This window comes from Ursus americanus, chromosome 30 (assembly GCF_024610735.1).
Source record: "Ursus americanus isolate L20-20 chromosome 30, mUrsAme1.1.p, whole genome shotgun sequence".
NCBI lineage: Eukaryota > Metazoa > Chordata > Mammalia > Carnivora > Ursidae > Ursus > Ursus americanus.
The window spans coordinates 27,558,876-27,586,618 of NC_142156.1; the positions used below are offsets into that span (position 1 = coordinate 27,558,876).

Here is a 27,743-nt window from a genome sequence, read left to right on the forward strand (position 1 = left end):
TAAATATCATTGTCACTCACTCCCAACCTAAGAAAATAATATTCTGTGGCTGTAAGTGTGTAAGTTATCTGTTATATTGTGGTGTGATTATGGGAAGATTCATGTATTTCAAACATTATTTTCTATTTCAGTGTATGATCTTCCCCAGCGGCCTAATGATATTCAGCTCTTTTATGGAAACATGCGTAAAATTATACTTTCAGTAATTGGAGAATTCAGAGATTCCGTGTGTAGCAGTGAATTCCTTCAGCCTTCTTCCAAAGCTGGCTTAGAATCTGAAAGGTAAAACAGACAAAACATCTTTCACCAGATTTCAAGATAATTTAATTCATCGTAGAGCTGATCTTTTCTCTGTACTCTTTTGCCTCCCAAAATGTTTATTTCATCTTTATAGTTTAGTTTAAGTTGAAATAATTTCAAATTTACAGAAAAGTTTAAAAATAGAACATATACTACCCTCACTGAGATTCCTCAGTTGCTGACATTTTACCACATTTACCTTATTATTCTTTATGTATACACAACTTTTTTCTGAGTCATTTAAGAGTAAGTTGCGGGCATGATGACCAGTTTGTCCTAATTTTTCTAAAAACACACACCTTCTCCTAAAAAGCTATAGGAAACCCATCAAAATTAGGACCTTAGTATTGTTAAAGTGCTAACATCTAGTCCATAGATTCCATGCAAATTCCCCAGTTCCCTAATAAAGTCCTTTATAGTTAAATCAAAGAAATAAGCAAGAAACTTCCTCGTTGGTCCCGAATCTAATCTGAGATCACACATTACATTTAGTTAGCCTGTCTTCTTTACCCTTTTTCAATATAGAACACTTCCTCGGTCTGTCCATCCTTCTTTCATGACAGAACACAGAGGGGTTGGGTCATCAAATCAGAGCCCCAGAACTAAAGATATTATCCAGAACTAAGAGTTAGTAATAATTTTAGGTGAAAACATGAGGAAATCGGGATTGCTGATGATGCTTTCTAGGCATCTTTTTTTTTTTTTTTTTTTTTTTTTGCAACACTTAATACTCTACTTTGGTTCAAATTTAACGCAAGATCTCGAAGTTGTGCGTGTGATGATACGATGCTTACACAAAAGGGGGCGCTGTTTCAATTACAAAAGCTCTCTATTTTATACTTGTGTAATTACATACATTATGTGATATCTTTTCAACTATGCCACATAAATTCATAAATTTCAGATTTCTTTACCATAACCAATTCTAGACAGACCAGGAACATCCTGTTACAAGCATTCCGTAGAAAAGTAAATTAGTGTGTTTGCTGGGAGATGTCATTAGGAAGATCACGAGGGGATTTGACCAAGTCATCCTTTTTTTTCCTGGGCATTCCCTAGTAAAAGGGAAAAAGGGCTGCAGGCCAGCTGCTAACCCTTTTCATACCAGTGACCTTGATATTTTTGTAGAGTATAGTCCAGTTATTTTATAAATGTCCCTCACGCCACAGAAATGATGCTGTTTTCTCAGTGCATCTTCTCCGGTGGTAAACAATGCTGATTTGTCCCATTACTAGAAATGTTTTTACTGCTTAAAGTGGGGTCTGCCGGTTTCTCTACTGTAGTTAATAAATGTCTTAAAGGGAAATCCTTAGAGATAATGAGTTATCTTATCACACTTGTAGTACCCAGTGATGATTATTGCCTGAATCATATCAGTACTGTCTTATTTACCAAATGGTGATTTTCTAATTCTGTGTTTCTACATTTACTAGTTGTCTTTCCACAATGAGGAAGAGATTTACTTTACCCTCTTTTGTGTACTTACTTGTATCAGGGTGGACTGCTGGATTCAGTATTAATTGGTCGCTTAACCTGGCTCATTATTCACTGGCACAGTGGATATTCTAGGTGTGACGTATACTTTCCCTGTCCCAGGCCTGGAATAGAAGTCCTGATTCCTTTTAGTAGAGAATAGTATTAGAAACCGGGATGTGAGGGGCGCCTGGGTGGCACAGCGGTTGGGCGTCTGCCTTCAGCTCAGGGCGTGATCCCGGCGTTATGGGATCGAGCCCCACATCAGGCTCCTCCGCTATGAGCCTGCTTCTTCCTCTCCCACTCCCCCTGCTTGTGTTGCCTCTCTCACTGGCTGTCTCTATCTCTGTCTAATAAATAAATAAAATCTTAAAAAAAAAAAAAAAAAAAGAAAGAAACCGGGATGTGAGTAGTAAGTGTGCTGTTGATTTTCAGGTGTTACTACTTCTAGGACCCCTCGTGGACAGAGCTAGGAAATGTATGTATTTGTATATAAATCCACATGTACCCATATCTGTTTCTAAATATGTGGAAATCATGAGTTCACACTGATATTTCCAGTATTGAGAATCCTGGCTTCATCATCCTCAGTACATTTGCATTTACTCAATTCTACTGTTTTTAACCACTCTTCTCATCACATGGGCTGTCTCTGTGGCACAGTGTAGCCAACTCGTACTGACAGAGTTCTCTGAAAGTCTCAGCCACCAACTGAGAGCTAACACACCTACCTAGTGCCTCCAACTCATTCCAGCTTGCCCTCCTCTCTATACTTAAAAAAATAACAAAAAAATAAAAAATCTTATTAGAGTATAACTCATATGCAGTATCCTTTTAGTTTCAGATGTACAGCATATGCATTATGAAGTGGTCCCCACAATAAGTCTAGTTACCATCTGTCACCAAAGTTATTACAATATTATTGACTGTATTCCCTATGCTGTATATTGCATCCCCGTAATTTGTTTATTTTATAGCTAGAAGTTTGTACCTCTTAATTCCCTTCACCTATTTCACCCACACTCAGCCCCTCTCCCCGCCTCCTGCAACCACCAGTTTGTTTTCTGTGTCTAAGGGTCTGTTTCTGTTTTGTTTTGTCTGTTCGTTCATTTTGTTTTTTAGATTCCACATATACGTGAAATTATTTAGTATTTGTCTTTCTCTGTCTGACTTAGTTCATTTAGCATAATACCCTCTAGGTGCATGTTGTCACAAATGGTTAGATTTCATTCTTTTTTATGACTAATATTCCACTGGGTATATAAACCACATCTTTATCCATTCATCTCTCCTGGACATAGGTTGTGTCGATATCTTGGCTATTTTAAATAATGCTGCAGTGAACATAGGGATGCATATATCTCTTCAGATTTGTATTTTCATTTTCTTTGGATAAATACTTAGAGTAGAATTGCTGGATCATATGGTAGCTTTATTTTCAATTTTTGAGGAACTTCCATACTATTTTCCATAGGGGCTGCTCCAGTTTGCATTCCCACCCGCAGTCCCCTTTGCTCTCCATCTTCGCTAACACTCATTCGTTGTCTTTATAATAGCTGATTTGAGAGGTGTGAGGTGATTTCTTGTGGTTTTGATTTATACTTCCCCGATGATTAGTAATGTTGAGCATCTTTTCATGTGCCTATTGGTCATCTGTATCTCTTCTTTGGGAAAATGTCTATTCAAGTCCTCTGCCCATTTTTTTAATCGGCTATTAATTTTTTTGATACTGAGTTGTTTAAGTTCTTTCTATCATCTGGATATTAACTTCTTATCAGATAAATGATTTGCAAGTATTCTCTCCCTTTCAGTAGGTTGCCCTTTCATTTTGTCTTGACGATTTCCTTTGCTGTACTTAAGTAGTATCTATCCTTCTCAAATTATTCCAAAAAATAAAAGAGGAAGGAAGGCTTCTAAATTCATTTTATGGCGCCAGCATTACCCTGATACCGAAACCAGGCAAAACACCATAAAAAAAGAAAATTACACGTCAGTATCCTTAATGAACACAGGTGCAGAAATCTTCAACAAAATATTAGCAGACTGAATTCAATAATATATTAAAAGGATCCCTATACTTTTTTTTTTTAAGATTTTATTTATTTATTTGACAGAAAGTGAGACAGCCAGTGAGAGAGGGGGGAACACAAGCAGGGGGAGTGGGAGAGGAAGAAGCAGGCTCTCAGCGGAGGAGCCCAATGTGGGGCTCGATCCCAGGACTCCAGGATCACGCCCTGAGCCGAAGGCAGATGCTTAACGACTGAGCCACCCAGGCGCCCCAAAAGGATCCCTATACTTTTAATGATAATTCTTTTCTAAGATATTCAATCAAAGAATTAAAGATAATAGTTATATAGATTAAAAATTATATTAAATACCACTTAAATTGTGAAGGGCTGGTCTTAAGAAGCTAAACAGCTAAGAAGCAGCTTTATAATTTTCAAAAAATTGTTTCTGACTTTTGGCTGGTACCTCCATTATATCTCTGTCTGTGAGGCGGTAGAGGTCTGATTGGAAAAGGAGCAGGTGAGAGGGCAATGGGTAAGAGGGTGAGGAAAGGATTCCTCTCTGTCTGCTGAGTGTCTACTTGCAATAAAGATGGAGCTCTGCTGTGTGGTAGGAGAATTCGGGCACTACCCAGCTGAACTGCAAGTAAATCATGTGCTTCTGTGATTACAAAATTTGTTTGAATTACAATTTTTTGTAATCTAAGGCTAAACACTTTTAACACTTAATAAAAAATCTTCTTAAACCTTATCAGCATTTCTCACCATAGTATTTTGCCCAGAAGACTTTCTTTGCTGTTAGCATCATGAAACCAGTTATCATTGTATAGTTATAGATATATTAAAAGTTCTGTTTTTTAAAAATTCTTAATATTGGGTGGTTTTCTAGTAAATCTTTTAAGAGACTTCAGATGGCATGCTAAATTCAAGACAGGAAAGAAATTAAGTCACTGAGTATTGTAATGAAAGATTCGTGTAATAATATTTGACCTATACTGTATTTTTATACATTACTTCAAGAATACACAGTGAAGGGGCGCCTGGGTGGCTCAGTCATTAAGCGTCTGCCTTTGGCTCAGGGCGTGATCCCAGGGTTCTGGGATCGAGCCCCACATCAGGCTCCTCCGCTGGGAGCCTGCTTCTTCCTCTCCCACTCCCCCCTACTTGTGTTCCCTCTCTCGCTGGCTGTCTCTGTCGAATGAATAAAAAAAAAAAAAAGAATACACAGTGAAGAATTTTTATTCCATGAAACATACACAGTATATTCCATAATGCACTTTTAGTTTTATCTAAATGTTTTTAGATTTATGAAGAATTAATATAAAAATATGATACAGTCTGGCTTTTTATCTTTTTGAAAACAGAAATATAATATTTTAATACACAACTTCTGTACAACCAAAAAGTAAAACATCACAGTAAAACGTTGGTTAGAAAACATGGTATTTCATTTGCAGTGCATGGCAAATGGTTAACATCCTTAGTCATAAGCTTTTTATCATTTTTAATTTCTTTCCTCTTCCCCTCTCTCTTTCTGTCTCTGTAGTGAAGCTGACAGTTCTGGGAAACATGGTGGCAATGTGTCTTTGGATGTTTTACCAGTTAAGGGTCCTCAAGGTTCTCCACTTCTTTCACAAGCTGTTTGCCCACCTCAAGATAAATCATCCTCTCAGGAAATGTGGGCTGTCCAGCCTGAACACTTGATTTTGATAGCCCCTTCTGCTTGTGAGTATAGCAACAACACAACGGCGGTGCACTCTGGAAGCCAGGTCACTCTGAGCCCGTTGTCATCTAGGAAATACACTCTGAGTATATACGAATGTGACCAGTGGCTTACATAGGTCCTCCACTCCCCTGCTGAGACCTGCCTCGCACTCACCCTGAGCACTGTCCAGCACAAGGCCATCATCCTCATTCCAAGCTTCCAGTTCCCCATAGAGCCGGGCCACTTGTCCATGGGCCCTTCCTCCCACCACATCCCTTCCCCCAGAGAACTCATTTGGTACTTGGCATCTTCTACTCTTCACATTGATAGAGTTGTTTCAGAGTAGGGACAAATCTGGTACCAATGTATGTGCCCAAGATAAGACCAGATAGTAATAATTTCCAGATGTTCTTTTTTTCTCTTTGTTCAGTATCTTTGTAATTTAAGGGTAAACAAAATGGTCTCATTTTACCAGGGATTTGAAATTCCTGTAAAGCAAAATTAAGTTGGTAGACTTTTAGGATTCATTTTTACTATTTATTAACATTTGGGTTCTTTTCACTAATGCTAAATGTAAATTTTATTTTATTTATCTGATATAATAGGTGATCTGGCAAAAACCGCATGTTTCCAGATTTTAAATAATTCCGTTAGGTTACTGAAATTTGAGTTGTACTGGCCGGCACATTGCCTTACGGTAACACCACAACATGGATTTATCCCACCAGAGTAAGTATGACTTCCCTTTCCTCCAGGTGTTATTCAGATGTTAGCTTGGTGACTTTTGAAGGATCAGATAATATGCCATTTAAATTTATTCAGTAGAATTTTACCATGTGTTCGCTATACAGGGCTCCATGTGGTTTTGTGGGACCGCGGTGAAGTCCAAGATTCATGCTCCTTAGCAGAGTAGAGCCCATGTCCACAGCCACTTATTGTGTATATAGCCTAAAAGGGTGAAGAGACATGAGAGAGGTGGGAAAGACTTCCTGAAGTGGAAAACATCAGATTGTGCAGGACGTATTACTCTGCGTACCAAATTACAAAGCAAGGGATACAGCTGGGCAGATGATGAAGGGTGGTGGTCCCTAAAGCCCAGATGGTTCTGTCCTTCATTACCTTGGGTCTGGCTCAACTTATTCTGCTGGTTTTGTCTAAAGGACATTTCATAGACAAAGTTTCCTGACTTTTAATATGTCTGAACCATAACCTAGCTTGGCATTTTTTACAAATATTCTAAGAAGGAAGTCTTGGGGCCCAACTGCTGATAAGCAGCTGTCCTCTGTGTGCAGCTTAATTATTGATAGGAGGTAAAGCTGCAATTCTGCAGCTTTTCAGGGACTTCATCAGGGTTGCCATAGAACATTCACTCTGAAAGTTGCTTCCTATTTGGGAATGGCAGCTTTGCAGACGAGCAACATGGAGTTTATTTATTTTTGCAAAGTGACGAAGTATGCATTTTAGAAGAGTTTAGTTGACTAATACTGACCTAAGGTATGGTTGGGCATACTCCAGAGAAACATTCCTAGGACCAAAGCAATCAATTAAACATTTACTAATTAATGGTTGAAAAGATAGGGAAATGATAGAACAGATTGTTCACAAATAACTTTTAACATCATCCCACATATTTAGCTGTTAGGAATGGAAAATAATCTTGCTCTGCCATTTTTTTTAAAAGATTTTATTTTATTTATTTATTAGAGAGAGAGCATGAACAGTGGGGGAGGGGCAGAGGGAAAGGGAGAAGCAGACTCCCCGCTGAGCAGGGAGTCCAACTCAGCCCTCAATCCCAGGACCCTGAGATCATGACCTGAGCTGAAGGCAGATGCTTAACTGAGCCACCCAGGCACTGTTGCTCTGCCATTTTTGACATGTGTGCCAAAGTGTCTTTTGTAACTGGTTTTTTCTTGTAAGCCACAAATCTGATTACATTGTCCACATTTAAAAGTCATCTTTGACATTCCGTAGCTCTTGAAGAGAACAATGAGCTCAGAAAATTTTAGCAGTTGGGTAAAAAACAGTATTTTTTCATTTCTTTTCCACCCCCCCCCCTTTTCTTCCTTTTTTCTTTCCTGCTATTTCATTGTCTTTGTACTGTAACTGTATCATTGTTTATTATCGAGTGGCTTGGAGCTTTTGTATATTGGTCTTGTGCTCCAGAAATTTTTATTTTGAATTGCTTTTTAAATGGTATTTCTATGGTATGGTCCGTTTTCACATGAGTTTTCCCCTTAGGTTCATGGGTTTACGCCACTCAACCGTGTGTCAGCCACTGAGTTGGGGCTGATGCAGAATCAGACATGTGTGAAATCTCACTTCTTCTCTGCTCTTTCTGGGCAACAAGGAGAGTTGGTCATTGATAGAACAGTACATATAACTCTTGTAGTTATTGCTATTAAAGTATAAGATATTCTTGGTTTTCATTACTAAATTCTCTTTTTCAGGAGTAAGCTACAAATTCTTGTTAGTCCTAATTCCTCCTTATCCACAAAACATTCAATGTTCCCATGGAGTGGTTTAATCTATATACACTGTGACAATGGACAGAAGGTACATTAAGTGTTTTTTTAAAGCAACATCTTTCCTGTTTTGCAGCTTAAGTGTTGTCATCCTTATTAGCACGCACTTTTCAGAAATGAAATGAAGGGGCCTGTTCTTTCAGCCCAACTAGGCTTATTCAGATAGAGAATTTAGGACAGAGTTTTTCCATTAGTGATCTGAATGATTCTCGTGGGTGGGGCAGGAATGGAGAGTGGAGCCTAGAAACTAGTATTGATTTGCAACATCTGCTTTGAAAAAGGAGTTGAGGGAGAGAGGGGAGAGTCAATGATTTACTTTGAGATCTGAATAAATTGTATCCATCCATGTTTCATTTGTTTGGCATTACTTTTCTTCACCGTGTTTTAAAAATAAGAATTGTTTCTTTATTTTTTTTAAAGATTTTATTTATTTATTCGACAGAGATAGAGACAGCCAGTGAGAGAGGGAACACAAGCAGGGGGAGTGGGAGAGGAAGAAGCAGGCTCCCAGCGGAGGAGCCCAACATGGGGCTCGATCCCAGAACGCCGGGATCACGCCCTGAGCCAAAGGCAGACGCTTAATGACTGAGCCACCCAGGCGCCCCAAGAATTGTTTCTTTAAAATGATAGATCCATTTGTGTCTTACTTTCTTTATTTGGCTCATTTCAGAAAATTGTGAAAGTTCAAATTCGAGAAGACTTAACGCAGAAAGAACTCCTCCCTCATTTGGCCTCCAGCACATTTGGAATCCTTTCCCCAGGAACTGAGCCTTCAGTTAGTCATTTGGTGAAACCAATGACAAAACCACCTTCCACAAAAGTTGAGATAAGAAACAAGACTGTTACTTTCCCTGCAACAGAACCTGGTGAAACTTCAGGTGTGGGACCACAAAGTTCTTTAATTCAAATAGCCACTGATCTGTTGAGTCTAACACTCTGTTTTTAGTGACTTTTATTGTAGTGACAGGGATAAAATTGTCCCCTATTTCAGAGAGACTCAAGTTGTCATTGGCAGTCATTTCAATGACAGGCCAGATTTGGGGGAGCTTAAAAAATTTTTAAATGTTAAATCTAGGTGTTTAAGAACAGTTTATATTCCGGGAGTCTCAGATCTACCTGGTCAGAACCATCCCTCCCCAGTTCTCTCTAGGTCTTTTACCAGAGCTGCTAATAAGTTAGCAGCTGAAGAAGAGGAAAGTGGCTAAGACCTAGTTCTGTCCCTCACTGATGAGACTTTGAGGCACTAAAGAGGTTAAATAGATAAACTGTTTCCCCATTTGTAAAATGGCCATCATAATTGACTCCTCTCACAGAGGACTTTGAGGAATAAATGAAATAACACATTTAAAGCACTTGGCATGGTGTTTGTCACCTAGTAGGCACTCAGTATTGCTAATATTCCTCCAGGGTCCTGAGAACACTGCTTTTGTTTTCCCTCCCTCCGTCACTGTCCCGTGATGGCTCAGTAAGAGACTGGGATTGCACGTGGGACCTGTTGGAAAGGGTGTGGGCCTTCTGTCACCTGGCCCTCATTCCTTGCCTCTCTCACTGGCTTTGTCTTCCACTGACACTCAATTTCCACAGCCCATCAAGCCTGTCCCTACCTGGTCAGCGCCCATCCCCTCACTCCATCTTCCCCGCTCGCGTCCTCTCGGAGATCCAGCGGCTCTCTGGCCTCATTCAGACTTCCAGGCCACTGGCCCTACTACCTCCTCACTTTCCCCACCCTAGCTTCGGCCACTTCTGCTTGAATTCTGTGGTCTGTCGGATACTGCTTTAGGAACGCTCTTAACTGCTGTGTGCCCCTCCCTCTGCATTCCTGACTGGCAAGATCCTAACCCTTGTTAGAGCCAGCCGGCTACCAGCTCCGTGTCTCTCCTGTAGCAGCACAGCGCTGCCGGAGAGAACTGCGGCCGTGCCTACGCATTTGTGGTCTCCGCTCTCAGATGCCGCTCAGCACCAGGCTTTTCTAGTAGCCCCCCTTGGTGTGTGTCCTTTTCCGTTTCCTACAGTCATTTGACAGCTTCTCTCTTCTCAGTGCCCCTCCCCTGCTCCTGCTCTCAGTCTTCCCAGCTCTCAATTTTGCCTAACACATTGCAAATACAATGTGTTTGCACATTGTCATTGCAAATACAAAAGCCATTAGACTAAATGTGAGGCTTCTGCTTCCATCCCAGACGAACCCTTCTGCCGGGAATCTAGGCCCACCTGTTCTTGCCGTCTCAGGGCCTTCCTCTCTGCCCCTTCTCTCTCCTGTGTCCTCAGTTTCTCCCTTTGTTGATGCCTTTCCATTGGCATACAGTACGCTCTGCCATCACATGTTTAAGGAATGCCTTTCTGGGCCCCACATCTCCTTGCTGCTCTCCCTGCTTCCTCAACACTCCTCCCTCATGGAAGGATTGTGCTCCCCGCCTTCATTTCCTCAGGCTGTAACCAAACTGGTACTGCCACCTTGCCTTGACCCCGCTATTGAGGTCACTGAAAATGAGTGTCTCTTCTGTGGGTCTTTGTTAATTTGATCCCTCCACACTGGCTACCACTCCTTCCTCCTTGGACTACTTCTTTCTTGTGCCTCCCAGGTTTTCCCTGCTTCACATGCTCCTTCTCAGGTTTCGCTGATGACTCTTTTTCTTGCTGGGCCTGCCTGTGTCCCCTTCTTTCTCTCTGCTCTCCCTGCACCCCGCTCAGCTTCTGCGTGTTGGGATCTCACAAACAGAACTCTTATTTTACCCATGAAACCTGCCTCTCCTCCAGCCCTCCCCATGTCAGTAAGTGGCACCACTGTCTGCTCATTAATTAAGCCAAATCCCTGGAAGTTATTTGCTCTTTGTTCCCTCCCTCTTCCCACACAATCCACTAGCAAGTCCTTTGCAGCCTGTCTCCAGAATGGATCCCCTGTCTGCCTGCTGCTTTTCCTCCCACTGCCATGACGCAAGCCTGATGCAGACCACCCCACAGGTCCTCTCTCAACGCAACTGCTGCTGTGGCCTCGTGCCACGGTGCCTCATCCACTCTGACCCCCTTGTGGTCTCTCTTCTCACAGCAGCCAGTAACGCTTTAATATGTGAATCAATTTATAGCTCTCTTGTTTAAGCCCTTCATTATCCTTTGACTAAATCCAAAACAAGAGATCTGTCAAATTTTATTTTATTAGAATTATTATTAGAATATTTTATTAGAAAATACTGTAAATTCCCATTTGGCTTCTCTGAGGATCTGATGAGTGTATTTTTCCCCTATGATGAGGTAGTCATTATTACACATTATCACAGTAATCTGCTTGTTTACTTACCTCTCCAAGAGTTGTTTGAGTTGTGACATGTGTGTTCCTTTTAGAAAATTTTCTGGAACTTGAGAATCACGGTAACACAGAAGTGAAGTGGCATCTGTCATCCTTAGCTCCGCCCTATGTCAAGGTCAGTAATGGTTGCCTTAAATATATTCATTTTAATGTGTAAACTTTATTCAGGGTGTTTTTATACTGAATTATCAGCATAGGTTGAGATTACTAATCCACTTACTTGATTTTCTCTATAGGTGAGGCTAATACATGCCCCATCTTTTCCACAAGGTGGTTTTTAGAGTCAGATTAGAGAATGTATGTGAAAATACATGCTTGCTCATTTAATGCTACCTCCTACAGTCCTGATTTTTATCTGAAATAACTTTATTTTGAAAAATATGTCAAAATGTTATTATGGAACATTGTGTGTGTGTGCACACGCATGTGCATTTTTCTTTCCCACGTTCTGAGTGCTATTATGTGTTTTCAGCCGGTAGGATCTAGTGTAGGAGACAGGGTTGAATGTTCTTTGTCAGTGAGTGCTAGCCTACTCTATACTGCAAATAGTCTCCACCAGTGGGCTCTATCTGAATTGAACATGTTGTCATGTATGTTGTTTAGAATGCTCTGGCCTTTCTGCCATGTATTTTGTGTGACAGTAGCAGTTTTGAGCCCTAATACTAACAAAACGCATGCAAAAGATAGTGCTGTACCTACTGAAAAAAAATAAAGAACTGGTATTGCATGTGATGTTAAAACACACATTCCGCAAGGGTCTTCAGGGTCCTTGGGGGGCAGACAGTCCTTGAACATCATGAGCATCATCCTAAAGATGACTGTAGCCAGAGAGGAGTGGCTGCTGATGGAAGGAGGAGAGCCAGTGTGAGGCCTTTGTGAGCAGAGTTAAGTAGCGCTCCCACTCCTAGGCAGGCACTGAGCCCTCCTGGCCCCTGCAAAATGGGTTTGTGTGTCTTTGGTAACCATAAAGGTAATGGTGTCACTCTTTTTTATTTTTTTCATTTGATTGCTTAAATGATTGTAGGGAGTTGATGACAGTGGAGATGTTTTTAGAGCTACCTATGCAGCATTCAGATGTTCTCCTATTTCTGGTATACTGGAAAGCCGTGGAATTCGGAAGGTGAGTTGTGACATTTTTCTCATAGCCATTGGTAAGAACATGGTGTTGATTGACCGGGAGACCCTCATTTGTTTCCACCCAGAGTAGTTGCTTCACCTAGATGAATGCTGCTCTGCTAACAACCAGCTTGCCAGAGGAGAAGACCTGCCTCAGTGCATGTCAGTAGACTGCTTCCTGCAGCAGAGGTCTTCCTTCTAAACAGCTAAACAAAATCCCATGCTTAGTGGTAGGATTAATTTACGTTCTGCTATAAGCACTTCATGTGGCCACAGACTGCCAGTACTTACAACACACTTTGAGTAGCTCTAATCTAGACAGTAGTTTTTTCTACCAGCCATAATAGAAAAATCTGCCACTGCTCAAAAACAACTGTGTTCCTGTCATAGTCAACCGTGTATCTTCATGGGCAAATGGTGATGGATCTTTTTAGTACCATGGCCCTCTTGAGTTCTAATTCATTTGTAGACCCGACATAGCTTTTTCAAATATCCCTTAGTGACACTAGTCATTCACTTGGCCTCAGTAATATACTTTTTCACGCTAACAGCTGAAACTCATTTAAACTATGGCATTTATATCACATTGGTCCATTTATTCAGAGACTCAGACTTGTAATCAGTTCTAGACTATAGTTGTGAACTCATTACTGACCACACAAGAATCTTTGAGCAGTGATAGTCACATACCCTGTGTACTTTACTAGGTCGTATAACAGGCTTCCAGAGGGTTTCTTCGCACTTTTTTTGGAAAGACCCACTGTTCTACAGCATAGTTTATTTCATTTCCCAGCCCACAGTAGCAGCAAAGCAGCATAATAGGGAACAGACACATTGCTTAACAAAGTTCAACATCTGGGGCAAAGGCGCTGGGGGCAGGGTTGCAAAAAAAAGCCAGCAGGAAAGACATCCCATGTTCATGGATTGGAAGATCTAACATTACTAAAATAGCAGTACTCCCTAAATTGATCTACAAATTCAACATAATCTCAATCAAAAATCCCAGCTGGTGTTTGGTTTTTTGTTTTTTAAAGAAATTGACATGCTGATCCTAAAATTCATATAGATGTGCAAGAGAACCAGAATAACCAAAGCAATCTTGAAAAAGAACCAAGTTGGAGGATTTACCTTTTCATTTTCAAAATCATACTAATCAAAACTATAGACTGGTGATGGGTAGTAAGGAGGGCACGTATTGCATGGTGCACTGGGTGTTATACGCAACTAATGAATCATGGAACTTTACATCAGAAACCAGGGATGTACTGTATGGTGACTAACATAATATAATAAAAAAACATTAAAATAAAAATAAATAAATAAACAAAAAACTATAGTGTTGACATGAGGCTAGACATATAGAATATGTGGAATAGACTTGATGATCCCGAAATAAACCCTCATGTTTATGGTCAGTTGATGTTTTGCAATAAGGGTACAGAGACAATTCAATAGCGAAAGAATATCTTCAACAAATGGTGCTAGGACAACTGATATCCACATGCAGAAGTATTAAGTTGGATCCTTACTTCACACCATATCCAAAAAGTAACTTGAAGTAGAATGTAAGAGCTAAAACTATAAAATTCCTGGAAGATAACATAGTAAATATTCATGACCTTGGGTTAAACCTTGGTTTCTTTGATATGACACCAGTGAAGCACAAGTGACAAATGAAAAAATAGATGAATTATCAAAATGTAAAACTTGAGTACATCAAAGCATACTGTTAAGAAAGTGAAAAGGCATCCCAGATTATGCGAGAAAATGTTTAGAAATCATACATTTAATGAAGGATTTGTACCCAGAATGTATAAAGAACTCCTACAACTAGATAATGCAAAGACAAATAACCAGTTTAAAAAATGGGTAAAGATCTGAATAGAAATAAAGAGGGGCACCTGGGTGGCTCAGTTGGTTAAGCGCCTTCTGCTCAGGTGTTGATCCCAGCATCCTGGGATCTAGCCCCGCATTGGGCTCCCTGCTCAGCGGGGCATCTACCTCTCCTCCCCCTGCTCTTGTGCACACTGTCTCTCTCTCTCTCTCCTTCTCTTTCAAATAAATTTTAAAAAATCTTTAAAAAAAACCAGATCTGAATAGACATTTCTGCCCCCAAAAAAGATATACAGGTGACCAATAAATACACACACAAAAAAATATTTAGAATCACTGTTCATTAGGGAAATGCAAAACAAAACCACAGTGAGATATCACTTCACACCCCTAGGATGACTGAGATTTTGAAAAGCAGACAATAACAAGTGTTGGTGGGGATATGGAGAAATTAAAACCCTCATACATTGCTAGCAGGAATGGAAAATGGTACAGCTGCTGTGAATAACAGTTTGACAGTTCCTCAATAAGTTAAATGTAGAATTACCATATGACCCAGCAACTTCACTTCTAGATATATACCCCAAAACACTGAAAACCAGTATTCAGGACGCCTGGGTGGCTCAGTCAGTTAAACATCTGCCTTCGCTCAGGTCAAGACCCCAGGATCCCGAGATCGAGCCCCGCATCGGGCTCCCTGCTCAGCAGGGAGTCTGCTTCTCCATCTCCCTCTGCCCCTCCCCCGCTCATGTGCTCTCACTCTCTATAAATAAATAAAATCTTTTAAAAAATCCCGTGTTCAAACAAAATTTACACACAGATATTCATAGCAGCCTTATTCAAGATAGCCAAAAAGGATAGAAATAACCCAAATGTCCATCAACTGATAGATGGGTAAAAAAATGAAATATTACTTGGCAATAAAAAGGAGTGAAGTACTGATAACATGCTACCACATGAACCTTGAAAACATGCTAAGTGAAGAAATCCAGACACAAAAGGCCATATATCATATGACTCAATTTGTGTGAAATGTTTAAAGTAGGTAAATCTGTAGAGACAGAAAGTAGGTATGTGGTCGTTGGGGCTAGGAGTGAAGGTGGGAAGTGGGGAATGACTGCTGATGGTATGGGGTTGGGTGTTTTTTGGATTGTTTAAAATACTTTAAAATCAGATTGTGGTGCTGGTTGCACAGTTCTGGAAATATACTAAAAACCCCTGACTATACTTGAAGTGGGTGGATTTTATGGTATATGAATTCTGTCTCAATGAAGCTTTGAAAATAGAGAAACAAGGATGCAGGACTAGATTTTCTCCTGGGAATTTCTCCTTTCACACAGTACCTAACTTAGAAATGAAACCTCTGTGAGACCTTTGGGGTTTTTTTTGTTCGTCGCTGCATATCTTGGACTGAACTCATTGCTTACCAATGTCATTCCTGTCAGGTCACATTCGTCAATTGATTTCCAGGTCTGGGTACTTAATTTATGTTAGGGGAGAAGAAAGCAAGGCACATCCTTCTGGGACCATTTAGGGAAATATTCTCCACAAAGCACAACTATTGATGTATGTAATAGTGATCCAGAAGGAAGAAAAAATTAGTTACCTGTTTGTTAAAGTAAGAGATATATGTAGTAATTTTCTGAAATATCGGTCAGTTTGAATGGGATTAAATGAGCTAATGAGTGTTAAAGTTCCTGTTATGTGTCCGGTGTGTGTCACATACAGTACTAGTAGGTTGTCCCCTCCTCTTTCTTTATTGTCGGTGTTGGAAGACAGTGTTTGGTGGGATTTGTAGAGTACATGGTATTATAATGCCCAGCGGTTCCAGATAATTTGTAGAGTTTTGCCATTTAGGACATGGTTGAGTTTCCATTCTTTCTTCCTTGATCTTCACAGTGTCCACACCCTCTTTAACCGTGTAATTCCCTAATCTTGATGACCACCTCTCCCCCATCAGTATCCTGCCTTTGCTTCCACACCCTAAGACTTGCTGGCTGCATTGTTTCTTATGTTCTGTATTGACAGAAATTGGGTGACTTAACAGTTTTAATGTTAAGTCCAGACTCAAAGATACTGATTAGTTAATGTAGCTAATAGTATTTCTAAGACTAAATTCTTTGATAAAGGAAGCACTTAACACTGATAAACTTTATAAAATACTATTTTTAAATACTACAACGTGCTCATTTCTGAGCATTTTACAGGTTGTAAGCATACAGTTCATACATATAACTTTGAGGTATGTGGTCAGGGGTAACTGGTTCTAGGCCTCATGCCTTTACTGCTTGGCCAGCAGAAGGTTCCATAAGCATTGCAGTGAAAGACTGGGTTGTGTTTCTGGGGTTGACCCTCCTCATTTAGGTCTTGTACTTGACAGCTCTGGAATTTTTTTGATAATGTAAATAGCATTTGCATTTTGAGTAATATGTTACATAGAGCCCTAAAGAAAAGTGTATCTTGAATCTGGTGTAATTTTCTACCAAAAGAAGAATTGTTCAAATTCCTTTTCAGTTAGTGGCAAAACTAGCCAGTGCTAAAACATATACCAGCCACATGGTGTATGAGGCTTAGGGTCTAAATTTCTCCCCTGGGTGTTGTTTTGTAGGTCTCCATCACTTTTTTGCCCAGAGATAGAGGGGATTATGCTCAGTTCTGGGATGTTGAGTGTCACCCCCTTAAAGAGCCTCACATGAAACATACACTGAGATTTCAGCTCTCTGGACAAGTGAGTATTACACTGAATTTAAGTAAATTATTGTGTGTATATTAAAAACATTAAGTGAAACTGACATGGAAAACTGTCCTGAAAATGCAGACTGTTTTCCTGGTATTATTCTAATTTCATTAATTCTGTTGTCTGGCCCTATAATCTTAATTTCCTCATTTGTTTTTATTGATTGGCATGTTTGAGGTCTGGGTTTGGCTCTATGAAATCTATGTTTGACTTGATTAGGTATGATTGTGTGTGTGTGTGTGTGTGTGTGTGTGTGTGTGTGTGTGTGTGTAAAAGAAGCCGAACAGTAAAAAATGCAGGGATTGCAATTTAGGGAATTTAAAAATCTTAAGTTTTCTTTTAAAAATTATGAAGGAAACAGTAGAATTCAAATGGGTTTCCATATATTTTCCAAGAGTATTTATTTTTCCTCCCCCACCCTGTGATTTTTTTTTTATACAGAGTGTCAAAGCAGAAAATGAGCCTGAAAGTTCACAAATTTCCACAAACTCCCTCATTAAACTAGATAATTTAGTTAAGCCCCGAAGACAAGCTGTATCAGAGGCTTCTGCTCTCATACCCGGGTATGTTGTTTTTGTCATTCTTATGACATTTTTTCCAGTACCTTATTGAGAGAGATATTTACATTCAGTAAATGCTCAGTGACCTTACCTACAAGTTTTCATGCATTGCTACCGCTCCAGTCAAAATAGAGAATGTTTCTCTCACCCAGAAAGCTCTTACATGTCCCTTTGTAGTCAGCCCGGCCCTCACCCCAAGATTTGTTCTGTTCTGATCTATTGCCATAGGTTGGTTTCGTTGCATTTCATACACATACACACTCCTTGAGCCTGGCTTCTTTCACCACACATGTTTTGGGGATTCGTTTGTGCTGTAGAGTATATACGTTGTCTGTCCCTTTTCGTTGTCGAGTATTGCTTTATGTGAACATACCACAACGTGTTCATTTGGGTGGCTTTTCCTTTGCCGCCATTACAAGTGAAGGTGCTGTGAACACTATTGTATGTGAATTTTTGTGGGCATATTTTTTTATTTCTTTTGAGTAAAAATACCTGAAGAGTAGAATTGCTGGGTCATATGGTAAGCATGTGTTTAACTTTAAAACAAGCTGCCAAATAGTTTGACCAAAGTGACCATAACATTTTATGTTCCCAAGGACACTGTATGAAAGTCGATTCTTAAAAAGTTTTTTTAATTTTTATTTTTTTACTCGTTTATTTATTATATTTTTTAGTAATCTCTACACCTCACGTGGGGCTCGAATTCATGACCCCAAGATCAAGAGTCGTGCATGCTCTTCTGACTGGGCCAGCCAGGCACCCCTTAAAAACTTTTTAAAATGCATTTTTTATACCAGCAGCTTACACAGCTCTAATGATAGTATTGAAGTATTTTGCCTAATAAACATGTTTCTTACAATCCTTAATTAGCTGATATTTAGATCTAACTTTGTTCTGGAGGAAGACACTTGTAAGAAAAATATGTGTTAAATACCTGCTAAATTTAACGTACATGTTGTCATTTATTTTCTAATGGGAGTAAATAATGCATTTTGTAAGAAATGAGGCTCCTTTAAAGATTGTGTTCTAACCACACTCTTTTGATGCTACTTACTCGTTTGTTCATCCCCCCCTTACCGAGCGCACACCACGTGCCAGGTAGCAGGGTCAGAACCGTGCTAGTCCTTGCCTCCAGGGGTCTCACCTCCTAGAGAAGGAGCCACATCACAAATAATCTCACTAACAGGCTTGATTACAACCGGTGGGAAGGACTGGAAGAAAATAAATGGGAAACATGGGAACATGACAGAGGGAGCTTGATGTGTGATACCTGGGAAGAGCCTGCCTGAAATGGGTCCTTTAAGTTGAGGAGGATGAGTGTAAATGATGGAGGTGTTGAGCATACGAAAAGTTCCTGGCCCTGTAAGGACCGGATCGTGGGGATTGTTGGCCCTTGAGGAACCAAAGGCAGCATACAGGCCTAGAGCCCAGAGGGAGGGAGAGTAGTGTGAGGTGAGGCCAGAAGGCTGGTGGGGAGAGGCAGACTGCGCAGGGCCTCGCGTGTCAGATGTTAATTTGGGGTTTATCTGGGAAGCTATTGGAAGCCATGAGTGATGTGTTCAGATTCGAGTGTTTGTAGAAAAATCCTCTGGCTGTGGTACGGTCTGATTAGAAGGAGGCAAGAGTAGATACGGTAAAACGAGTTAGAAGCTATTTTTAAGTAGTCCAGGACTAAAGCCGTGTCAAAGAAGATGATGAGAAATGGAGAGATTTGAGAGGCATATAAGAAGGAAATTTGAAGGACTCAGTGAGCGGGTTGAGTAAGGGGGCTTGAGAGAGAAAGGGGGTCAAAGTTGGCTCCCAGACAGAAATACAAGTGGAGGGTCAGGTCTGAAAAGAAGGCTCCCAGGTTTAGTCTGTATTTGTGGAGACAGATGACTGTGGGGCGATAGGCATGTTGCCCAAAAGCTCAGTGTGAGCTGAGGTACAGATCTGGGAGTCACCCAGGAGTGGGGTTGCTGGATCACCAGGATCGCCTAGGGAGACTGCAGCGAGAGCAGTTAGGGATGCCCAGGGCCAAGCCACAGGGACAGCAGCATTAGCAGTGACGGAGTGGGGCTGAGCCTGCACAGACTGAGCCTGGCATCTGGGTCACCGCCATCAAATGCTGCCGAGAGGCCAGAGCTTGTGTCCCACTGATAGGGTTGTCTGTCTGGCAAAATGAAGTAAGTGGTCTGGGTGAAGTGAACTAAGATGACGGGAGCCCCTGCATGCACGTGGGGTGTCAGGCGAGCGGAGAGCCAGTCCCCAAGGAGAAAGGGGCAGAGGTGGTGCTGTCATCTGTGTCCTGGCCCACGGAGCAGCTGACCCTGCACCTTATCAGAGTATTGTGCTGGGCCTTCTGTCTTCATACAGATTAATGAAGTTGCCATTACAGAGCTAGTTTCCAGCTGAGTTGTGAGAGAAAATACAAATCAAAACACAAAACACTTCCTAGCTGAATATATATAAATTGTTTAATTACTCTGGATTTTAAATAGTTGACTTTTAAACCTGTTTCCAAAGCAGACAGCTTGACTTGACACACCGCGGAGTTTACGCCCCAGAAGATGTGTATCGGTTTCTGCCTACTAGGGTTGGGGAATCAAGGACGTTGAAAGTCAACTTGCGAAATAATTCTTTCATTATGCACTCCGTAAGTTGGAAATAGTACTGTGGGTTTTGGGAAAGTGGATGTATTCAACTATTTGATAAATATTTTCCTGATAATTTAGAAGCTTGTTTTATAAATTATACTTTTTTTTTTAAGATGCAGCTTTTTTTTTTTTTTTAAGATTTTATTTATTTATTTGACAAAGAGAGAGACAGCCAGCAAAAGAGGGAACACAAGCAGGGGGAGTGTGAGAGGAAGAAGCAGGCTCCCAGCAGAGGAGCCCGATGCAGGGCTCGATCCCAGAACACCGGGATCACGCCCTGAGCTGAAGGCAGATGCCTAACAACTGAGCCACCCAGGCGCCCCAATAAATTATACTTGTTATAATAATGAGTTAATTTTTTAAATACCTTATACTGTATTTGAAAAGAAACTCATGGGAAGTTCGTGACCCTTTATCTGAAAATTGAAAATATTAGGCATTTGTTTTCATATTTTCATTTTTAAATTTTTTCTCTTGTTTTCTTTTTTTTCTATACCATCACACCAACATATTTCTGGGCAACATTTACTCTAGTCAGAACTAGAGTAAATTCATATTAAAATTATTTTAAATGTGTTTCCATGAGCATTTATTGTCTTACCTAATTTTGAAGCTATACTTAAATTTACTAAATACCTTTAATTGAAGAAATGCATGGTATGTTTTAAGTATGCTCAAATATCTAAGTTGCATAACTTAATAAAATGTTTCATATTAAATTCCAGCTCAAGTTTTTAAGTCCCAGAGAGCCTTTCTACGTCAAGCATTCAAAATATTCTTTGAGGTGAGTTTATCATAAATCAAAATGTGGTCATCCTAATGCAGGACTATTTTCAGGACTTCAGGATTTCTCCTGGGAGTTGGGATTTGTGAGCTCTCCCCCCTCCATCATAGCCCCTCATCTCCATCACCAGTACCACAGAGCTGAGGGACCCGCCGGGAAAGCATTTCATGACTGCCCACAAGTGTGCTTTTATTACTAGCAACCCACACTTTGTGAGATGTTTTGGATTTAGCATGTGATTCCCGTTACCCGGTATTTTGCCCATCACATAAATACATAGAACATTAATTATCTTGTGATTTAGAATAATGTCACTATGCTAAGGATCAGGGAGTTAAATTTTCAATAATTGGAACAAAAACCTTCCCAGATTAATTGGGAAAACTTTTATTGTGATATTTTTCCAGTTGTCATTCTTCAAATACCCTGTACTTTTTTATTTATTTATTTGAGAGAGAGTGAGAGAGCGCACAAGCAGGGGGGAGGGGCAGAGGGAGAGGGAGAAGCAGGCTCCCCACTGAGCAGGGAACCCAATGCGGAACTCGATCCCAGCACCGTAGGCTCATGACCTGAACCAAAGGCAGACACTTAACTGACTGAGCCTCCCAGGCGCCCTGAAATACCCTATACTTCTTAAACCAGGGCCTCGTTTTCTTGTCATCCTTGCTGCTTTCTGTTTTCCATATGATCTACATTTATTTTTTTTCATATGATATACATTTAGATTGAAATTTCAAACTGGGTTGTCACTGTTATTTAGAATTTTAACAGTTAGGGTGCTGTCAGACTTAACACTGAAGAATAATTTTATCTCCATCTTCGAATCTTTAAGCCATTTAATTAATTATAAACTTTTATTTTAGTATTAGGTGATTCCAAAAACATGTTTTGTTCCATGAAAACTTGGACCACCCTGTAAACATTCTAGGACTGCCTCTGAGGCCCTAAGACTAGCAGAGCCATACTCTGAAGGCTACCCGTATCTCTAGGTACTGAAAAGATGCTGTAGGGGGAGGTCTGTTCCCTCTGCTCTTTCTCTTTCCTCTCTTCATCTCTTCCACCACCCCCGCCGTCCTCCCCACTGTAAAACCTATTCATGTACTTGAGGGTCCAGGGACTTGCCTCCCAGGGACTGACCGAAGGGCACAAACTGCAAATTAAATAGTGAATGTATCTAGAAAGTTATCATAGGCTTCATCTCTCTAAGCCTCGGTTTCCTGACTTGTGAAAGAGAGACGACAGTGCTCCTGGCAGCACGGGCTCGTTAGGAGGAGGACGTGAGCGACGTGCAGATGTTAGCGACTAGCCCTAGGAGGCACGCGGCAGAGGGTAGCTTCTTCCGCAGCACTGACTAAACCTTCCTTTTAGCCAGCCTTACTGGTGGCGTCCATCAGGACCAATCCCATGGATTTGGGTGGACCACCACATTTTTATGTCCGTCTTTTCCTTTAATCCCTTCAACAGCCACATGGAAGAGAAAGCCTAAGTTTTAAAAAGCCACTAACTGCCCATTTTCTAGCTCTGCACTCTGGGTCCTTGACTCCCAGCAGCCTGCAGGAGTTAATGAAGCTTTGCCCTACTGATTGAGGACGGTGATATTAGACTGTGTATTACAGTAGGTGGGCCCTGCTAAATACATGAGTAAGACCAAGTGAAGTAAACCCCAGGTCATAGAGAACTTCTCTCGTGACCCCTCCGTAGGCTGAAATTTTACATACAGTTAGGCAGAAAAGCTGGTTTCTTTGTACATAAGAATGACTTCTTTCAACTTTGTGGAGAACCAAACTTTGCTACAGTATCTGCCTTGAAAATTTTTACCACAAAACTGAACCAGTGATGCCTGTTCTTACCGTAAGTGTTGGGTGCTTTTGTATTTCTCCCAAATATTAGACACTTGGACTTTGGACAAGGGCCCATGAAATACAAATGCTGGTTGAGAGCAACGGTTAGCTTGCTTTGGCAGGTGGAACAGAATCTGTTTTGAGAATCTGAGAAGCAGTTCCCAGCTTTTCATTAGTGATGTTTTCGTTCATTAGATCACCGTCTGCTCTATGACACCATGAACTCCAGCCTTCCAGGGTGACAATGTGACTTTAGTCATCTGTAGGGTACATGAGGTAATCCGTGGCTTACTCCAAATAGGCACCTTCCCCAGGGCGGTCGTGAGGCCTGATGGGGCTGCTCTGGGTAAGTTCTCGCACTGAAACGGGAAAGCGGCCTGAGGCCTCTTGGATATAAACTGACTGCCGCGTAAATAGGAGAGCTTCCCGCAGACGCCACCAGGGTTTTGCCTCGTTCACAAGTGGGGAGCATGGATGTGTGTGGGGGATGTAGCCCCCTTAAAGCAATAGATTATAAAGAAGGTAATAGGGAAAAGGAAACCCTGATCATCCGTTTTTTGGTAAAGTTCGTTTTAGGGGCTCCAGGTGATCATTTCTGTCCTATCTCTGTACAAAGAATTCGTCCGGGGGGCGCCTGGGTGGCACAGCGGTTAGGCGTCTGCCTTTCGGCTCAGGGCGTGATCCCGGCGATCTGGGATCGAGCCCCACATCAGGCTCCTCCGCTGTGAGCCTGCTTCTTCTTCTCCCACTCCCCCTGCTTGTGTTCCCTCTCTCGCTGGCTGTCTCTCTCTGTCAAATAAATAAAATCTTTAAAAAAAAAGAATTCGTCCGTGTTCCCACTTAGCCCTGAAATCAGCATTCTTCTGTTAACCTATTGTTTTATTCAAGTCTACTCTGCTGAGACGTGATAGGAACGCACTTCCCATCTCCTGTGTCCACGTCGGCACGCACCCAGCATCCTGGCCGGCTCCTGCTGCTGAGCTGTCAGGCCTTGCTGGGTCCTTCCAGAGGGAAGGACGTTCTCAGCCAAGTCACAGCCGGCGACAGCACGGTCACTGAGCTGTCGTTACCGCTTACTAATGCACGGGAACCAAGGCGTTTGTCACTTCCTTTCAATTTCTTTGATAATGATGGTACCTTGACTGTGCTAATGGGCAACTTTTTTCCTACACAGAGTATTCCTTTGCAATTAAGTCTGGTTTGTATACTTCGTAGGTTCTGTGGACGGGGGGCATGGAGTTCAGGAGGGGCTGAGAGTGCTCTTCCTCAGCCGCTGCTTCGCTCTCGTCTGCGGCTTTGCTGCACTGTCAGTCCTCAGCTAGTGAGGGATTTTCTTTATTCTTTTTTAGGATTTTTTATTTAGCACAAGTAGGGCGAGGAACAGGCAGGGGAGAGGGAGAAGCAGGCTTCCCGCCGAGCAGGGAGCCCAATGCAAAGCTCCATCCCAGGACTCTGGGATCATGACCTGAGCCAAAGGCAGACGCTTAACGACTGAGCCACCCAGGCGCCCCTAGTTAAGGGATTTCGAACTAGACCTCTTCTCTGGGCTCAGCGTACTTCACCCTTACCTTTCCCCTTTCATGTGTGTGTGTGTGTGTGTGTGTGTGTGTGTGTGTGTGAGAGAGAGAGAGGTACCATATACAAGGTACTATGTTAAATATATCCATTCTTGTGTTCTAGAGTGTGTTAAATTTCACAGTTCTTTTTTTTTTTTTAAAGATTTTATTTATTTATTTGACAGAGACAGCCAGCGAGAGAGGGAACACAAGCAGGGGGAGTGGGAGACGAAGAAGCAGGCTCATAGCGGAGGAGCCTGATGTGGGGCTCGATCCCATAACTCCGGGACCACGCCCTGAGCCGAAGGCAGACTCTTAACCGCTGTGCCACCCAGGCGCCCCCACAGTTCTTTCTAAATTGCATTCTCGTTTGTTCAGAGTATCTGTGAATCTAAAGCAAATGATATATGTTTATTGTAATACATTTTTATTTATTTATTTTTTTAAGATTTTATTTATTTATTCGACAGAGATAGAGACAGCCAGCGAGAGAGGGAACACAAGCAGGGGGAGTGGGAGAGGAAGAAGCAGGCTCATAGTGGAGGAGCCTGATGTGGGGCTCGATCCCATAACGCCGGGATCACGCCCTGAGCCAAAGGCAGACGCTTAACCGCTGTGCCACCCAGGCGCCCCATGTAATACATTTTTAAAACACGTTCTCAGTTGAATATAGAACAGTCCTGTGGGTCTGTCAGATTTATTTCAGGATACTGTATTACTTTTACTAATTCATAAGTAATAAAACCTCTTAAGTTGGCAAATTGTACCACATTAGTCTGGGTACTGAAGTGCTAACATGAAAGGTAGAATAGTAGTTCGTCAGTGCTAAAGACTATGTACCATTTTTTAAAAAGGCACATTAGCTTTGACACAGGAAATTAGGGTATAATGCGTTTGGGGAAAATAACCCAGTTTTAAAAAGTGCATGTGTGTGTGTGCGTGCACATGTGCATATATGTATTTTTTTTTAATTCTGCCTTACCAGTTATGTCCAGGGAAAGGGCTTTGGAATACTAAAACTGTTTTCTAAATTTCTAGCCCACTGCAGTTTTCTCAAGAAATAACAAAAGCATATATCAGTTCTGACTGCTGAACTTTAAAGCATGTAGTTCAGAGGTGAGACTCGAGGATGAGGTACCTTCCCTCTGAGGAAAGTCTAAAAGCTATAAATTTTCACTTAAGGCAATTAAGACTAAAAGTCAGTGACATCACATAGGCTGTGATAAAGTATATGTGGTCTCATTCACCATGGGAATAAAGGTATATCTGTGAAGCTCTTGGGACCTAGTTTTATGAACAAAAACCTCCCAACACAATACTACTTTTTAAAAAGACTTATTTTTCAGAGAGAGAGAGCATGTGTGAGTGGGGAAAGGGGCAAAGGGAGATAAAGAGGGTCAGAATCTCAAGCAGACTCCCCACTGAGTGTGGAGCCTGACACAGGGCTCGATCTCATAACCCTGAGATCATAACCTGAGCCGAAACCAAGAGTCAGAGCCTTAACCAGCTGAGCCACCTGGCACCCCAACGTAATAGTTTTAAACACAGGACGCTCATTACCTGCCTCTGTATACAGTTGACCCTTGAGCAATGCAAGGGTTTGGCGTGTCGACCTCCATGCAGTAGGAAATCTGTGTATAACTTTTGACTCCCCCAAAACTTAACTTGTAATGGTCTACTGTTGACCAGAAGCCTTCCCAATAGCAAACAGTCAATTAACATTTTTATATGTGTATTATGTACTATATTCCTACAATAAAGTAAGGCAGAAAAAGGAAAATGTGATCAAGAAAATTATAAGAGAAAATACATTTATAGTACTACACTTTTTGGAGAAAAAAAAAATCTACAAGTGGACCTGCTCAGTTCAAACCTGTGTTGTTCAAGGGTCAAACATAATTTGAAAATAAATTTTCAAGAGAATTTTTTATAAACGTTCTTAAGAATGCTGGAGCAAGACCTGTCCAGCCCTGCCCTGTTAACTGACGGGCATGGGACAGGTTGGTTTAATATCCTTCCCAGTTGAGCGTGCTGCTGGGGGAAGATGGGCGGAATGTCAGGTGTTCTGTCCCCCTTTCTGAGGCAGGCCACTCCCTGCCTCTGCAGACGGAACCGAGTTCCATACACGGTAGAACAGACCTCTCATTTCCCTTCTCCTGTTGTTGGATGGCCAGGAATATATATGCAATACTATTTGAATCCGATTTTAGGTTTTCCTCTCCTTTGTGCCAGTTTCTTATTAAATAATAACATCAAAGAAATGAGAACCAAATTGAAGCTGAATGTAACAAAACTGAGTTCTTCCATGAAAATCGACAGTGCTCTCTGCTGTGCATCGTGCTAAGTATTGCGGTGGGTGATGTGCTTGCTGCGGTAGCATCAGGCCGGTGACCTTTCCTTTCTCTTTCCAGAGCCCAGCATTACATCAACATGCCTGTGCAGTTCAGACCAAAGTCGGCGGGCACGTTTGAAGCTTTGCTTGTTATTCAAACAGATGAAGGCAAGAGTGTCGCTATTCGGCTAATGGGTGAAGCTCTTGAAAAAATTAACTAGATACATTTTGTGTAAAGTAAAGTACATAAGTTATATTTTGGTAACTTCATTTTTTTACACTACGATGTTGTTTTGTATATATTTTGTAAGATTGATTTGATAAATATAACCAGATGTTTGTCTGTCTTGAGACGCTAAATACTGAAGACCGGACTAAAAGATCATGTATGTAGTCTGCGGTATTGTACGTACCTTTTTTATAGGGGAAGAGAGTTTTATTTTTGCATAGGTTATGATACTCTGAATAAATAGGGCATATATTTTAATGTGGTGTATCCAGAAATAAACGTGATTTCCACTGAACCTGTCTTTTTTATTATAATGTCTTACAGAAATCAGAATATTGCTTTATTCTAATTATTTTCTCAAGCTGCTGGGTCTGTTTTGTGACTTTCCCTCCATTACACAGTTTCCTTTCCCCTAAGAAATTCCTTCTCTGGTCCTTCTGTCTCTTAGCTAATTGCCCAGACTAGAAAGGAAGTGTACTTTTAAAGAAATTGTTTTTCTCCAAAGTAGAGGAATTCATATTCCCTGCAAATGCATTGGAGAGGTTGGTGTATTTTAAAATAGCATTTATTGCAATTAAAGCTAAGTGGGACAGCTGCTCCCGAACCCTGCGTAGGAGAAATGCTGCACAACCAGGGGCTGGCGGAGGGGCAGTGAGTCGCCGAGGGTGCAGAAGTGCCCCGTTGTGGCGTCTTGAGCTATGAGGTGGAAAAGGTGTGACATGGTTTCCTGGTTTTCCCAGGAAGAACATGATTATCGGTTGCTTCTCAACCATTACTATTAAGTCCCCCGATAAAGTTTCCTGAGCCTCAGC

The 27,743-nt window shown here is 41.3% G+C and overlaps 1 protein-coding gene across 6 annotated transcripts in view; it reads left to right on the forward strand.

Moving 5' to 3' along the window:
• The window catches only part of LOC123803610 (nucleoporin SEH1), a 168,763-nt gene extending 141,537 nt beyond the window's left edge, over window positions 1-27,226 (forward strand). For 4 of the 6 annotated variants that reach the window (XM_087857493.1, XM_045815208.2, XM_045815207.2 and 1 more), the window contains 12 exons: window positions 132-282; window positions 5,326-5,504; window positions 6,090-6,213; window positions 7,932-8,037; window positions 8,677-8,884; window positions 11,343-11,422; window positions 12,332-12,427; window positions 16,865-16,984; window positions 17,435-17,556; window positions 20,059-20,188; window positions 20,915-20,973; window positions 26,782-27,226. In XM_087857493.1, coding sequence (XP_087713619.1) covers window positions 132-282; window positions 5,326-5,504; window positions 6,090-6,213; window positions 7,932-8,037; window positions 8,677-8,884; window positions 11,343-11,422; window positions 12,332-12,427; window positions 16,865-16,984; window positions 17,435-17,556; window positions 20,059-20,188; window positions 20,915-20,973; window positions 26,782-26,923 — 1,517 coding nt within the window. In that variant the 3' untranslated portion in view covers window positions 26,924-27,226. Of the gene's footprint in view, window positions 1-131; window positions 283-5,325; window positions 5,505-6,089; window positions 6,214-7,931; window positions 8,038-8,676; window positions 8,885-11,342; window positions 11,423-12,331; window positions 12,428-16,864; window positions 16,985-17,434; window positions 17,557-20,058; window positions 20,189-20,914; window positions 20,974-26,781 lie in introns of those variants that run through there. The other 2 variants (XM_087857491.1, XR_015722365.1) reach the window with 2 other exon arrangements.
• Window positions 27,227-27,743: the final 517 nt, after the last annotated feature.